This window comes from Mauremys mutica, chromosome 3 (genome assembly GCF_020497125.1).
Source record: "Mauremys mutica isolate MM-2020 ecotype Southern chromosome 3, ASM2049712v1, whole genome shotgun sequence".
Lineage (NCBI taxonomy): Eukaryota > Metazoa > Chordata > Testudines > Geoemydidae > Mauremys > Mauremys mutica.
Genome location: NC_059074.1, coordinates 38,587,463 through 38,604,396, shown reverse-complemented (window position 1 = coordinate 38,604,396; position 16,934 = coordinate 38,587,463). Strand labels below are relative to the sequence as shown.

General features: G+C 38.9%; 1 protein-coding gene across 1 annotated transcript in view; it reads left to right on the top strand.

The window, feature by feature from the left end:
• The window catches only part of SNTG2 (syntrophin gamma 2), a 475,088-nt gene that overhangs the window by 437,065 nt on the left and 21,089 nt on the right, over positions 1-16,934 (top strand). Inside the window, exons 15-16 of the mRNA XM_045008823.1 lie at positions 4,025-4,117; positions 9,105-9,215. Of these exons, the coding sequence (XP_044864758.1) occupies positions 4,025-4,117; positions 9,105-9,215 (204 nt within the window). The remainder of the gene's footprint in view (positions 1-4,024; positions 4,118-9,104; positions 9,216-16,934) is intronic.

Below are 16,934 nucleotides of genomic sequence, written 5' to 3'. Positions count from 1 at the left end.
AATTTGGGTATCCTAGGACATGATTTTCCAGAGTACTTTATATGTTCAAAGCACAGCCCCCATTGATTTCTGCAGCAGCTTTGAGTGCTCAGTGCAAGACAGGACACAGGGTCTGAAGTCAGTCTTCAGGAAAATAAGGAATGTAAAATTAATGACCACCTGTGAAATGTTGAATTTAAGCAACTTGACTAGCATCACACAGGAACTCTATGGCAGAATCAGGGATAGAATCCAGTTCTCTAGGGCAGCATTCAAATGCCCCACCCATGGGACCATCCTTTCTCTTCCTAAATTCCCCACCCTCCTTCACTACACATTTTCCAATTTCTGCAACAAATGAGGCAGTGGCTCTACAGATAACAGCTTCCTTAACAACACAACCTGGATTTATTCCCTGAGCTGGTCCATCCTGTGCACTGAATTTTGGATCCTGTGGGAAAAGATAGTATGTCATTGTAATGGCGTGGCTGCTTATGGAGCACCACTTTGTGGTGATGGGTTGCTTTTACAGGCAGAAGGTTCACATTGAGGAAAACACAACATTAAAATTTTCCGGTGTGACTGAAATTTGTTTATAATGAGAAATCTTGAAATAAATTACTTTGGGCCAAGTGAAAAATTGCACTAATTTACACATACATGCCCTGAGTTACATCTAATAAGCAGGTGTCAGAATCCAGTTCACAAAATGTTGTTTCATATAAGCAAGGAAGATATTTTAACTATAACCTATATGTTACAAGGTGGAGCCTTCCTTGAGCACCCTCTTGAAGCAGGCTGGGGCATGACAAATAACTGCCAGTTCCCCTTTGGAATTTACCCATACAAAGGAATATTGTCTCTTGATGGCAAATTCAAACTCTAGTCCACAGATCCCTCTTAGTAAAAACAATTTCTTTCAAATCCCCAAAGTAAACAAGATTATAACACAGCAGCTCTTCAATCCCTTTTAAATGTGACCATTCCAGATCACCCACCAGAGTCATTGATCATTCTGTCCCAGTCTCTTAAGCACCTGTTTCAGGGTCTCACTCTCCAGGCCATCAAATTGAGAGTTACAAGACCTGCTTCTCTCCTGCGATACATTCCCCATAGCCCAAGTCAGGTGTCCCACTCAGCCAGGCCTCCCTGCCTAACTCTTCTGAGATTAACCCGCTTCCTCCCCTTCTTCATCAGGGCCTCTGCATGAGCTTTCCTTTAACTTGGCAAGGGTTCCTCAGCTCTGGTCAGCCCTCATCATTAACCTTTTGCTCTTCCCAGTGGCTCTCTGCACCAGCTGGCTGCTGCTGCTGCTTCTCCTCCTACTTCTCCCTCCTCCCACTCCGGTCTCTCCTTTCCCTCCTCAGGCAGCTCTTACCCAACCTTCTCTGTTTCTCTGTCAGTGCTTTCAGGCAGCTCAGACTCAACCAGTCTCTCTTCCATCTCAGAGCCAGATGCCCTCCCTTAAGCCCTATTGGAGTGAGCTGACAAGTCACAGGTGTACTGGCCTCTTTCCCTTTAAGGGCCAGTGACACCTGTAACACTATTTTTTTCTCCTCTATCAATAACTCTCCTAGGAGTTCTCAAACTGTGGTCTGTGGAACATTACTTAGGACCTGCCAAGAGCTAGCTAGAGACATAGGCCCAGATCCACAAAGGTGTTTAGGCTTTAATTTCTATTGATTTCAGTAAAAGACATTAAAAGACAACTAAAAGTAGACTAAATGGGTGCCTAATATTAAATTTCCATGTTGGTGATTGCTGTAGTCATCCAGAGGGATGTTGTGCAATCACAAACATAAAGGAAGGTGGTTGTCACAGTCATGACTGGAAAGGGATCGTGGGCTATGCTTTGGTGAATGGGAGTGGAGGTGATCCTCTCAAGATCTCTATTAATATGTGATCCACATCATGAAAGTGTTTAATAACCTCCAAGCTAAGGCCTTTGAAGATTATTCAGATTCTAAGTCAGTGAGCATTTGCAATGTGTAACCTTTCAGGTTAAACATCAACGTTCTCCCCTAATAAATATAGCTAAACCCAAAGTATTTCTGTTGAAAGATGTTTCCTGGGACAAGACTATGTCATATCTTTAATGAAGTTTGCTCCTGATTAGATCTATGGCACTGTATTTATCAAACTGAAAAAGCAACACATTTTGTCTTTTTGGCTTTGTTTTGTATTTTAGTTTGCAAGTCATTTGCAAACCAGTTTTGTTAGGTGCATAACTCTTCAATATTCACCAGATATTTCAGGCTAATTCTTTGTGAACTGCTCACATTTAGTATTCACTAATTGGTTATGTATGTGCCATTTTTTTCAGCTTCCTGATTTAAAAACATGTTTATAAAGTTAAGCAAGTGTTTAAGTGATTTGCTGAATCATGCCCTGGATGACAGAATCTTTTCACTAGAAGAATAATGTAGAACAAATGGTGAATAACAATTCATGACATTTTATAATGAATATATGAAATTCTGGAGACTCGTAAACATGTTAATAATTTAATGTCAGTCACTAATATTCTTGCCAATAGTATGATCCACAGACAGCAGCAAATCAAAATCAAACTGCTTATTCACAAATCTTTTTTCCCATTACTCAACCAGCTCTAGTACTGATAGATGAATTACATCAACTGTGCAACCATTAAAAACGTAGCTATATAAAATGTCAATGTTGTAACTCAGTTGAAGTTCCTTTTATGTTAGAATATCACTAAGTTTGACAAAAATTTGTATTTTTATCATAACAAGATTTTTTTTAAATATTGGAATGAGAAACTTCAAAAGCAATAAATACTAAAATTCAAGAATATGTCAAAATGTCTATTTTTCAACATCTCAAGCTTTACTACTTTTTAAAAAAAATACCAAAAGGATCAACTAGAGTTTTATTAATTAACCAATTTCCTACAAACCATTCATTTGTTAGAACCTCTTTTTTGAGGTCTGGCATTTCAAAAAGATTATCCAGATATAAAATATTAAATAAACAAATCTTTAAAGATGAGATGACATTGCTGCTTATGAGACGTTAATATGAGAACCAGGTATTGTTCCCTTGGAAAATCTCCGGCTTTTAGTAAATCAAGAGGCTATATTAAACATTTTGGAAAGCTCTATACAGTGAAGTCAGTGGGATTTTTGCTGTTGATGTCAATGTGAAAACCTTCAAGCTCCTTTTTAAATTTATAGCCGGGAGCGCTGAAGACTGCCTGTCTTTACAGTCTGAATCCAGTTCACATGAAGACTTAATTATATGTTAAATGTGCACACTGTGTATTTTGGTCGGTAACTGCAATACCAATGCTATTAGAGATGTGGATAGAGGTAAATTTAAATGTGAATAGACTTTTAATTGTAAAACACTTTCATAAGTTTAACCTCAAACTCTTTTTAACCTAAAAAGAGGTCAAAGAATTAACATTCATATTTCAGCAGCTGACAAGAGAGCAGTGCTAGTTAATTTGTTTAGTAATAACCATTGGTACTGTGGTGGCACCTTACCGTAGTTTTACAAGGCTCAACGAAATCTTGCAAAATCAAAAAGACTATTTTCAAAGGTTAAAGTAGACAGAGAGGTGAAGCAGGCAGATACTGATGTCATAGTTAGACAGTTGCCATGTACACAAAGTTTTTAGAAACCGTGTGAGAACCAATTATTATATAATCGATTTAGCCTTTCAAGTCAGTTCTAAGTAGTCTTCCAAAATCTCTCTCAGAGGATTTTACAAATGGTTCTTTTTAGTTTGGATTGTTTAGTTTTTCATTTTGTAGTGGATATGCATAGGTCAGATCAGGCCAGGTTCTAAAGAACTGTTTTGAAAAAAACAAACCAAAAAACAGCCTAAGTGAACAGATAATATGTTGTAAATATATATTATTTTTACAGAATTTAATTTTTTTATCAATAGACTGCTGTAATTCTCTTCTAGGGTTACAGGCTTGGTGTCTTGTCACAAACAGAAAATAGGATATACTGTTATTGGATAAAAATAATAATGATAATAAAACTATATTCTCAACATTAATATCTTTTCCAGTCTAAAACATATATGTGCAGCTGGCAAGGAGTAACCCTGTGTTTCACAATTGACTTTGCCTTGGGATTCACCTGTTTTGACAGTAAAACAAAGGTAAGAGGAAAAGGAGCTAAAAACATAATTTGTTCTATTCTACCATTAATGTTTGGTTTTAATAATATTTTACAGTTACCTAGCACTTTTGATCCCAAAGCATGTTACAATGTCTGTTGATAGGGTCCCACACTGAAATGCACCCAGCTGTGAATTGGAAAGGGATAGCCCACCTGTGCCATAAGCGTGGAAGGGGGCATTTTGGCCAAGGACACCAAGACAAATGATTATTTTTACAGGAAACAAACAAAAGAAAAGCCATTGGATTTTTAACCCAGGTGTCAGTTTCTAAGGTTTCACCTCCCAAAAAAACACAAGATGGACAGCGGTTTACTGATCTTGAGAAAATGAAGTGGTGTGTGATTTGAACCTGTGTGTTTAGGAGAACAGTAAACCGTCCCTGTATCATAAGACAATTAAAAGACTGAATTGGGCTTAGCCCTATGTGGAGTTTCAAGAAGCAAGGAGAAGATGTAAGAAACCTTCCTTTCCCTTCTAGCTTTGCAAGACACAGCAAAGTCTGGTCCTTGTGCTCTACTGATGCTGGTGTTAGATTTCCTAATGTGGATGGAGAAGGGAGAAGGCAGTAGCAGACCCCTGTCTACTGAAGCTGCAGTAGTGCAGAGAGAGCCACTTTCTACATCTGCCGAGGATACAAAGCCAGCAATATGTTCCACAATTCAATTAAAATTTAATGCGAACCTTATTGCATTTTGTGAGCGAACTCCTGAGCTTAGATAAATTGGTGTAAGTCCTTTTACTTTAACAGAACTATGCTGATTTCCACCAGCTGAGGATCTGTGTTTTTAGCAACACAGTAAGTCTGGCAATAAATAAGTAAATAAATAAATAAACAAACAAACTTTTAACCTTAACACTGGGGGCTTACTCTTAGAACAGAGCTATATTTTTTTAAACATGTGTGAAGGAAGTTGATCGAACCATTTTGGATTTAGATGAAAGCAAAAATATGCCCTTCTTTGAAATATGGACCAAAGTATTTGTTTTTTAGAATATGTATCTGTAATTTGAAAGTGGCTTTGCTTAAAGACTTCATGACTAGGATTGCTCTCATTGATGCTGGTATAAATCTGGAATAATTCCATAGCGCAAGCAGTATTATTTACTAGGGTATAAAATTTCAAGAGCTGTAAATTCACATTCTTCTTTCTTTCTTGGAAAAGCGTTGGTATTAATTACATTGCATTGGCCTTCACAAATACATTCTACATACCTTTCTTATTTCAGCAGTTTCAGTTGGCTATGGCTTTTCTGTACACTTCTTATGCTAAATTGTTGTCATAGTGCCGTTAGGTACTTTCAGATTCTGCATTCCACTCCACAGTTGGCTGCAATTCAGTGAGAATCAAAGTGATTGCGGTAAAAGTAAAGTTTGGAGAGCATTTTGGGATCCTTTGGATGAATATTACCAAATAAATAAAATAAATATTTATAGTTTTTTTTAAATAATAACCTTAGCCTTTGTTTTCCTGTTCTATATTCTGAACACTAGTGTGAAATGAAAATTAAATGCCTCCCTGAAGAACTCTACCCAGCACATTACAAACATCAACAAGTCACTTGGGGAAATGGTGACACCTGGCTATATTTTCCTGTTTAGTTTCAATGAGTTTTGGTATGACCGTCTCCTACTTCCACTAACTAAGAGGACAGGGAGCCTTTTAAAAAATTGAAAAAGCAACATCTAAAATAACGGTTTATACAGTCAATGGAGAACTGTCCACAAATTTCAGGCAAGACTTTTTAAAATATATTAATTTAGAATAGAGAGCTGCAGGTTTGATACAGAAAAATGGCTGACCTAATATAGAATAATAGAAAATTAGGGTTGGAAGAAACCTCAGGAGATCATTTAGTCTAACCACCTGCTCAAAACAGGGCCAACACCAACTAAATCATCCCAGCCCAGGGCTTTGTCAAGTGGGGCCTTAGAAACCTCTAAGAATGGAGATTCCACCACCTCCCTAGGTAACTCATTCCAGTGCTTCACCACCCTCCTAGTGAAACAGTGTTTTCTAATATCCAACCTAAACCTCCCCCACTGCAGTTTGAGACCATTGCTCCTTGTTCTGTCATCTGCCACCACTGAGAACAGTCTAGATCCATCCTCTTTGGAACCCCCCTTCAGGCAGTTGAGGCTGCTATCAAATCCCCCCTCACTCTTCTCTTCTGAAGATTAAATTATCAAATTATCCCATCCGTTTTCAAGAGCAAAAAGGGAAACATTACCTTAATCAATGTTTAATGGCAGATCAGAGTACCTGATCAATACATGCTGCCCTGACTAATTCAATGTATTAGGGGGAAGACGTTGCAGAAAAATGCTCAACCTCAACACTAATCTCACATTGACACATTAACAGAAAGTACAAGACTCTTATGACAGTAAGGGAAACTAGAGGGCCTTGCTGGGAGCAGCTTGCCATGTTGTCTGCATACAAATCTGTGCAGAAGGTAGTTGGATTCACAATTCTATTTCAACCTTAAGCATTGGCCAGGAGTGTTCTGTGGAACTGAGCTGAGGCCTTTTGCATAGTCATCCCTCTCCTTCAAAAAATGTCTCCTTTCCCCTACATCGTTTGTTGCCTTCAGAGAGACTTCTCATCAGCCCAATCCTGTTTCATGCCAGGGTACCTAAGACCCCCTTCACTGGGGTTGTCAGGTGGTTCTGCATGGTGGTTCCTCAATCATTTAACTTCAGGAAGAGGAAAGATGACAGGAAAGGGCCACTGCTCCCCACCCCAATCCAGTGTTTTTCTGCAGACAGGAAATATCAGCTCCCCATAGCACAGTGCAGGAGAGAGAAAGCATTTCTTTGCCCATGGTTGCTGATTTTGCTGAGGCAGCAATGGATAGCAGCAACTAATCTGTAATATGATAGCTTTGGAACATATTCTGGTTGTCCAGCTACTTTGTACTGTGGTTTGAGTCTTGGCTAGCATATGCTTTAGAGCAGTAGAGCTATTGTGTTAGGAAATCTGGGGTACTACGTACTGCTGGCTCAGCTGAGCTGGAGGTTGTGGGGGACGGAAAGAGAGAATTAGGGTTTTCTGCCTCCTCTCAACATTTTTCTGATCGAGGTCCTTATCTAATACCCTTTCACTCCCATTCAAAGGATTGAGACCATTCAGAGCCCTGTGAAAGCCACCGTATCCCCACACCATATAGATAAGTCTGGTATCTTTTTCAGTTGACTTTTGATCAACTTGACAGTTAATCTTTGTCCATCGCTAGGAGGAGCTTATCACCCAGTGTGACCAATGCAAACCCCATACCCGTCCTGAAGCCAAGAACGTGGCTCTATCCTTTTCTTATTCCTCCTTTCCTATATCTCTTCCTCCAGTTAAAAAAAAATAGAGTACGTGTAACTAACAAAGCTGTGCCAATTCTTCACCAGGTTGATTTGCTTGTGTGTTTTCATTCCCTAACCTTTGTCTGTTTTTTTCTTTATATTATAAGACTTTGGGGCTTATGTCTCTTTCTATATTTGTACAGCGCCCAGCGTGCTGTAGCTCCAATACTGATTGGAGCATTTGGGCACTAAGATAATATAAATGTATCATCATCATCAAGGGAATATGAAGACTCTGATGTAATAATTAACAACAATGTTAAGCAATCATTTCTTTAGTTACTCATTTAAGAGAAGCCGAGACCCTGCTCTCTAGTAAGCAAGCATCAATCATCTAAATAACAAATAACTTAACGCTCCTCTTCTTGATTTTACTAACCACATGTATCAGGAGTCCAGTTTGCATGGAGTAGTTCAAAGCTATCCAGTACATCCATCTTTTGGGTGAGTGAAAATAATCTAACCTCTGCTGAAGAGGACTTGGCATTTCTTCCCGCTCTAATTGGAGCTGCAACCACAGAGCAGCCACCCAGGTTGAAATCCAATCAGTATTATCTTCCAAATATTGAAAAATATTCAGTCAAAATGTCTGCTGTTTCCAGGTGAGACATATTGCTTGTCCACAGGAAGAAAACATCTTTCAAATGTGGATTTTTTTAAAAAGCCAGATTTTTTTTAAAAAATAAGAACACAGTAAACTGCTTTTCTGCCATTATTTCATTTTAAATGGCTTTCAAAGCATTCAACCGGGAATGATTCATGTTTCCTCCACCAGCTCCCAGGGATCTGGTCTCACCTCAGTGTGCATACACATATCCATTAATGTTATTGGAGGTAACAAAAACATCAGAAGGAAATTGTACTCTGATTGTTTGGTTTCATTTTTTTACATTTCTGACTCCGAGACCAATGTGTGGAAAACATTTTGAGAAGTACAGAAAATTACAATGATTTTTAACAATTAATTTCAACAATGTTGATAAGTCTCTCTTTGTAATTTTTTTAAAAACCCCAGTAAATCCAGTGATTCACTTGTAGCATAGCTCCATGTATTGCTATGTAAGAAACCTGAGGCTGGCACAGACCTGGGGATTCTTGGCTTACAAATGATTGAATAACACACACAATAGTGCTTTGCATTTCTGTAGCACATTTCATCTAAGGATTTCAAACCACTTTTACACACTAAAATTAAGTTTTGCAATACTGGTGTAAGGTGGGGAAGTATCATTCCCCTCATTGTACAGATGAGCCAAGTGAGGCTTGAGAGATTTAAGGTCTGTGGTGAAAGCCTGGCTCAGTGAAGTCAATGGCAAAACTCCCATTGACTTCAATAGGCACAGAATTTTACCCTGATCTCTAAACACCCTTACATGGGTAGGAAAGTACTAAAAATTGTATATTTTTTGCTGTTATGTATGAAGTAGAGTGGATAAATTGTGTTTATTATGCAACCATCCTCTTGCCTGAAATATATTAATCCGTCATTTATTTTACATTACATTTAACTTCTCAATGTTGGATCAAAATTGCTCAATAATGCAATGTTTTGGGTATAAGAGTGTAATGTCAAAGAGTCCTAATTAACATTTTTTTTGTTTTGTTTTTTTTCAGAATGTGGTCTGGAGGTTTAAATTCTCTCAGCTCAAGGGGTCTTCAGACGATGGAAAAACAAGAGTAAAGCTGCTTTTTCAAAATCTAGACACCAAACAAATTGAGATGAAGGTATCTGATATAGTCTCTCTCCATTTAAAAAAAATTAAATGAAATTTATATCAAAGAAATGAAAGTTTTAATTAAATACTGTGCATGTTTACAATCAACAGTTAAATCATGTATTTTTTTCTTCATATTCTCTAGAAGCTGTGCAACTAATAAAAGTCCGGTGGTGTCTATAGATTTATTACACTATCTATGTGATTCTGTTCCTGAGATGTATTGTGAAAAATTGTGGTATAGTCATTCAGAATGATAATTTCTCTTTAGTGCCTTCCGTTAAGTGTAGTTTTTCAGCAATAAGTGTAATATCTTAAAACACTGATTTTAAAATGGATATAAAAAATAGTTAAAATGTTTTATTTTAAAGCATTTTAATATAGTTTTCAAGATGCCACGTAGCAAAATTAGAGCTTTAAGCAAAAAAGTAGATTTTTCTGACTTATTAATAATAAAAAAAAGTAACTATTATTATCCATTATTAATGCCTACATAAGGGCACAGTCTTGCCGGGGCAGAGCACCCTAACTCCCATCGAATCCATTGGTTTTGAAGTGAGATGAGAGCATGCAGCATTGTGCAGGATCAGGTATTACATAGTGATAAGATACAGTTTGATTACATAGCAACTGCTGTATGATTCACAATCCTTTTTTCTTTAAATCACTTTAGACAAGACCTTTAGCCTCAAAATTCAGATCATGGTATAAGACCTCAGTGTAGTGATGTGTACATTCAGAGTACTGGTTTGATGCATAGACCTAGTGCTTGTTAGGACATTTGGAACTGGGTCCAGGTAATGGACTTTGATTCTGCCAACGTTTGAGGGTGTTTCAAGCTGCCTGTGCAGGCATTGGCATGGGAGAGAGCTCATGGTGTTGGCATAGGAAAAATGGTGCATTGAGGCTCTGGTCACTAGCAGAGCAGACAAGGTTGGAGAGTGGTAAAGTGAAATACAGAGAGACGTGTGAGGTAATATCTTCTATTGGGCCAACTTCTGCTGGTGAGAGAAAAGCTTTCAAGCCATACATAGCTCTTCTTCGGGTCTGGGAAAGGTACCCCCAGAGTCAAAGCAAAATGCAAGGTGAAACAGATTGTTTAGCATAAGTAATTAGCACATATTGTAAGGGATCATTCAATTTAGAGTGGCCTGTTAACACCTCTGCAGTCATAGGACAAAAAGAGAGGGATAATGGGTTACAGATTGTGGCAATAAGTCATAAATCCAGTGTCTCTGTTCAATTCATGGTTTTTAGAGTCTAGCAGAGTAATGAATTTAAATTCCCAGGCTCATCTTTTGAAAGTGTTGTGCAGGTTTCCTTTGAGGATGAGTACTGATAGGTCAGATCTAGAGTGATCACGTTGTGAAGAGTGGTCACCCACAGTAGAGGGGTGTTTTTGTCTTTTATCATTTTCCTGTGTGAGTTCATTCAAGAGTGTAAATATTACCTCACCCACCTTGTCCACCAAATATCCTGGAACTGACACAGCTACAGCTACAATGTGTGCAATAGTGAAATACAATCAGATAAGAAGGGAAATACAGTCATGAATGGCTTTGAAGGCAATGGCAAGACCTTGCATGTGATGGAATGCAGAAGAGGAAGCCAGTGAAGGAATTTAGGTGGCACAATGGGCAAAATCAGTAAAAACAAGAGTTTTAAACATTCTAAAAAATCCTTCCCCTCTTGTGGTGGTCAGATTTCAGTCTCTTGTTACTTGTGAGGTTATAATCCCATTTGTACTCCAAAGATTATAAGCAAAACTGTAAATTAGCAAGACTTGATTTTTTTCAACGTTAAAAACGGTAGCAAGAGGAAAACATTCTGGGCTTCTTTACAAATCATGCCTTACTAATCTACTAGAATTCTTTGAGTGGGGGGGTCAACAAGCATGTGGACAAGGGTGATCCAGTGGATATAATGTACTTGCACATAGGCAGCAGGTTTAAAACACATAAAAGGAATTATTTCTTCCCAGAACACACAGTCAACCCGTGGATCTCTTTCCCAGAGGATGTTGTGAAGGCCAACACTATAACAGGGTTCCAAAAATAACTCGATAATTTCATGGAGGATAGATCCATCAATGGCTATTAGCCAGGATGGGCAGGGATGCAAAACCATGCTCTGAAGTGACCCTAGCCTCTGTTTGCCAGAGCTGGGAATGGGCGAGAGGGGATGGATCACTTAATGAATACCTGTTCTGTTCATTCCCTCTGAAGCACCTGGCATTGGCTACTGTCAGAAGACAGGATACTGGGCTAGATGCAGCATTGATCTGACCCAGTATGGCCGTTCTTATGTTCTTATCATAAATGAGGAAATTAAAGGCCACAAATAAAACGTGTTTTCCTTTGTAGTTCTATACTGTGAACTGGTCCAGTATTTATTGCTTATACAATCTTATCTGACAAACATATTTAGAGGTGGTCTAATATTTTTGCAAAGAAAAATTGTTTTTGACCAAATTATTATTAGTATTATTGTTGGTTGGTTGGTTGTTGCAAGTGTCTGCCTTCCTCAACAATTTTTGATCTTTCATTGAAAAGCCAAAAGCCTCTTTGGGTATTTTTGAATGAAAACTGAACTTTTTTGTTTGTTTGTTTTTTGACTGTTTTCCCTTGAAAATCTTATGGGTTTTGTCTTTTTTCACCACAATTTTTTTCAGTTTTTGGTTGGAAAAAAAATTATTTTTTTAACAAAAAGTAAAAAATTTTGGCAAGGAAATAAACTATTTTCTAACCAGCTTTTTAATTTACTGTTGTACTAACTACCCAGCAACGTGCTTACTACCATCAGTTGAACTACTCATGTTTAGTAAGCACCACACCCAGCAGTGAGTGTTTCCATACTGGATCCTTTATATGAATAGAGGCATGTGTTAGTAGGGGAGCCAGGAGATTTGGATTCAGGAAGCTTACTGAGTGACCATGGACGAGTCAGTTTATCTCTGTTTGTAAAATAGGAATAAAAATACTTCCTTATTTCACAAGTATTTTCATTAATGTTTGTTAAGAACATTGAGGTCTTCAGATTGAAGATGCTACGTAAGTACAAAGTATGTGTGAGCATACACACACAAATATATATGTATAATACAAATGTTGACAGAACAAAATGAAAGCTCATTGAATAGCATTAGAATAAGGTGAGTAGAGTAAAGGTATGCCTGAACCTTGTGGGTATGGAGCAGGTAAGAACCTGTTGATCATCCTTCATGTAGGAACGAATGACACGGCTAGATTCTCGCTGGAGAGAATCAAGGGAGACTATGCCAGGCTGGGTAAGATGCTCAAGGAAATTGAGGCTCAGGTGATCTTCAGTGGGATTCTACCTGTCCCTAGGGAAGGGCGACAAAGGGGTGACAGTGGAGATTAAGGATAAGCTAGGCATGGCACAATATCTAAACTAATATTTTGCCTCGGTCTTTAATGAGGCTAATGAAGGGCTTAGGAATAGTGGCAGAGTGACTGATGGGAATGAAGGTGCGGGGTTGGAAATTACAGTATCCGAGGTAGAAGCCAAACTTGAACAGCTTAACGGTAGTAAATCAGGCGGCCCAGATAATCTTCATCCTAGAATATTAAAGGAATAGGTGAGTGAAATTTCAAGCCCATTAGCGATAATTTTTAACGAATCTCTAAACTCGGGGGTTGTGCCGTTTGACTGGAGATTAGCTACTATAGTTCCTATTTTCAAGAAGGGGAAAAAAAGTGACCCGGGTAACTACAGGCCTGTTAGTTTAACATCTGTAGTATGTAAAGTCATGGAAAAAATATTAAAGGACAGAGTAGTTACGGACCTTGAGGTCAATGGCAATTGGGACAAATTACAACATGGTTTTACGAAAGGTAGATCGTGCCAAACCAACCTGATCTCCTTCTTTGAGAAAGTAACAGATTTTTTAGACAAGGGAAATGCGGTGGATCTAATATATCTTGATTTCAGTAAGGCGTTTGATACGGTATCGCATGAAGAATTACTGGTTAAATTGGAAAAGATGGGGATCGAAATGAAAATCCAGAGATGGATAAGGAACTGGTTAAAGGGGAGACTGCAGCGGGTCGTATTGAAAGGTGATCTGTCGGGTTGGAGGGAGGTTGCCAGTGGAGTTCCTCAAGGTTCGGTTTTGGGTCCGATCTTATTCAATCTATTTATCATTGACCTTGGAACCAAAAGTAGGAGTGGGCTGATAAAGTTTGCGGATGACACGAAGTTGGGAGGTATTGCCAATTCGGAGAAGGATCGGGATATCCTCCAGGGAGATTTGGATGACCTTGTAAACTGGAGTATTAGTAATAGGATGAAATTCAATAGTGAGAAGTGTAAGGTTATGCATTTAGGGATGACTAACAGGAATTTTAGTTATAAGCTGGGGACGCACCAGTTGGAAGTAACGGAAGAGGAGAAGGACCTCGGAGTCCTGGTTGATCGCAGGATGACTATGAGTCAGCAATGTGATGTGGCCGTTATAAAAGCTAATGCGGTCTTGGGATGCATTAGGCGAGGTATTTCTAGTAGAGATAAGGAGGTGCTAGTCCCGTTATACAAGGCATTGGTGAGACCTCATTTGGAGTACTGTGTGCAGTTTTGGTCTCCCATGTTTAAGAAGGATGAATTCAAACTGGAACGGGTACAAAGAAGGGCCACTAGAATGATCCGAGGAATGGAAAGCCTGTCGTATGAAAGGAGACTTGAGGAGCTCGGTTTGTTTTCCTTAACCAAAAGAAGGTTGAGAGGAGATATGATTGCTCTCTTTAAATATATCAGAGGGATAAATACCAGGGAGGGAGAGGAATTATTTCAGCTCAGTACTAATGTGGACACAAGAACAAATGGATATAAATTGGCAGTCGGGAAGTTTAGGCTTGAAATTAGACGAAGGTTTCTAACCATCAGGGGAGTGAAATTCTGGAACAGCCTACCGAGGGAAACAGTGGGGGCGAAGGACCTCTCTGGCTTTAAGATTAAGCTTGATAAGTTTATGGAGGGAATGGTTTGATAGGATAACGTGATTTAGTCAATAGGTCAATAACGTGCGACCACTGGTAATTAGTACCGAGGGTCAATGTTGGGATATTGAAAGTCTTTTTCCTGAGTGTCTGGCTGGAGAGTCTTGCCTGCATGCTCGGGGTTCAGCTGATCGCCATATTTGGGGTCGGGAAGGAATTTTCCTCCAGGGTAGATTGGCAGTGGCCCTGGAGGTTTTTCACCTTCCTCCGCAGCATGGGGCAGGGGTCGTTTGCTGGAGGATTATCTGCTACCTGAAGTCTTTAAATCAGGATTTGGGGACTTCAACAGCTGAGTCAAGGGAGAGAATTATTTCAGGAGTGGGTGGGTCAGCTTTTGTGGCCTGCATCTTGCGGGAGGTCAGACTAGATGATCATAATGGTCCCTTTTGATCTTAAGTTCTATGATTCTATGTATGTACCCTGGATGGCTCTCTAGAAATCCAAGCATTACCTCCTCCATCTTTATTCCTATTTTTTAGCAATACAGTGTCCCACTGTCTCCCTGCTGTCTGAGCCTTTCCTAAACACCATAGTGAAAGGCTCCAGCAGAAGGGAAAGGCTCTGGCAGTGGGAATGCAGTGGGGAAAGGTTCCAGCAGGTCCCTTTCACTGGTGGATGTAGCTACACACCACAGCGTGGATGCAACTTGATTTTCACAGCAGTGTGTAGTTATGTATACCCCGCACACTGCCACCATCAGTGTGCAGTGTAGACATAGCCTTAGGCTTCAGAATTATGGCTTGGACACAAAAGGATACAGCATTCATTCCCCGCTCTACCCTAATGTATTATTGGTACGGTATATGAACTTAAGGTACCTAAGGAAGAATTTCAAGGAGGCAGATGATGCCGAATAGAGAGGAGCAGCCAATAACGAGAAACGTGAAATAATGGAAGTTTCATTTCTCTTGAATAGATGAGCTAGTAGATGTCAAACGAAGCTCAGTATGGATGTGTTATAACATTCACTTGGCAGCAAACACTATAGTTAATGTTGCAAGAGTTTCCTGGATTACCCCTAATTTCATATGCTTGTAGCTTTCTGAAAAACTCTCCTTTGGGAATGAAATTTCCATCCATGGTGTCTGGACAAAGGTTCTCTCTCTCTCTGTCTTTCTCTGTACAGTTTGAGAAACATTCCTTGTGTTGTGTTCTTGGATTCTAGATGAGTGAAAAAATACACTTCTCCAATTAAAAAAAAAAAAAAGGTTGCCACTTTTCTTCATACAGATAACCAAACAAATCCTAGACAGTCAAACTTTGCATGTAATTAGTCTCTGATCAAGTTTGGAGGGAAAAAAGGCTGAATATTAATGAAGTTTGAAGAATGGCAAATTGCATTTCCTGCTTATACAGCAGAGAATTCTTTTAAGTTGGAGTTTATGAATAGACATGCACTCTTTGATATGAGAGGCCTTAACAACATACGCTGTTTTTTCGTGCTGCTTTGTGGATATTGGGGCAGATCCTGCATGCCTTCCCTATTTATTTTAGTAAATGGGGGGAAATGCCTGATATCAGGTGGCCAGATTGAAAATATTTCTAAAATTAAAGTTTACGTTAATGTATAATGCACTAACATGAATATGAACCATATGTATCCCATTTTATATACACAGCGCTGCCTTTCTGGCAACATGGCCCTCATCCTCCCAATCAGCCCTAGAAACTCATCAAAATCTCTCAAAATGGCTGCTCTATGTCCGTCACTTTTGGTCCCTCTCCTGGCCTTGGGTTAGTTCAGAACCATCCACGAAACTCAACTGAGGAATCATCTTGAAAAAGGAAACCCATTCAAGGATTACACCTAAAAATTGCTACCTAGCTGGCATTGTTTAGGCAAGAAACAAGCCATTTTTTTTCTTTCTGACACTTCATTTTGTCATTTCAGCCTTCCTCACAGTCTGTTTGTCTGTTTTATCCCGTTAAATATCCTGACACACAGCTAGACTGTATGGTCCCTGGAGCAAGGACTGTTTTCTTTCTTGTCAGTATAGCACCTAACACAAAATGACCCTTATCCTTGATTGTGTTACCTATGATTATCTTAATACAAATAATAAGGATTACAGCTGATGTTTGCATTTCATCAGGCCCTGGTGATTTGAAGACATCTAACTTGTCTAAGTAATTTTTGACTTGTTCTTTCCCTATTTTAGATTCTGATCCTACTTCATTTTCACTGGTATTCACTATGTTAGACGTCCAATCCCCACCAACCTTCTTGGTGAAAACCAAAACAAAGGAGTCATTAAGCACCTCTGCCATTTTCACATTTTTTGTTATTGTCTTTCCCCCCTCATTGAGTAATGGGCCTACTCTGTCCTTGGTCTTCCTCTTGTTTCTAATATATTTGTAGAATATTTTCTTGTTTCCTTTTATGTCCCTAGCTAGTTTGATCTCATTTTGTGCCTTGGCTTTTCTAATTTTGTCCCTACATAGCTATGTTATTTGTTTATATTCATCCTTTGTAATTTGACCGAGTCTCCACTTTTTGTAGGACTCTTTTTTGAGTTTTAGATCATTGAAGATCTCCTGGTTAAGTCAGGGAGTTCTCTTGCCATACTTCCTATCTTTCCTACGCAGTGGGATAGTTTGCTCTTGTGCCCTTAATAATGTCTCTTTGAAAAAGTGCCAACTCTCTTCAATTGTTTTTCCCCGTAGACTTGCTTCCCATGGGATTTTACCTACCAACTTCCTGAGTTTGCTAAAGT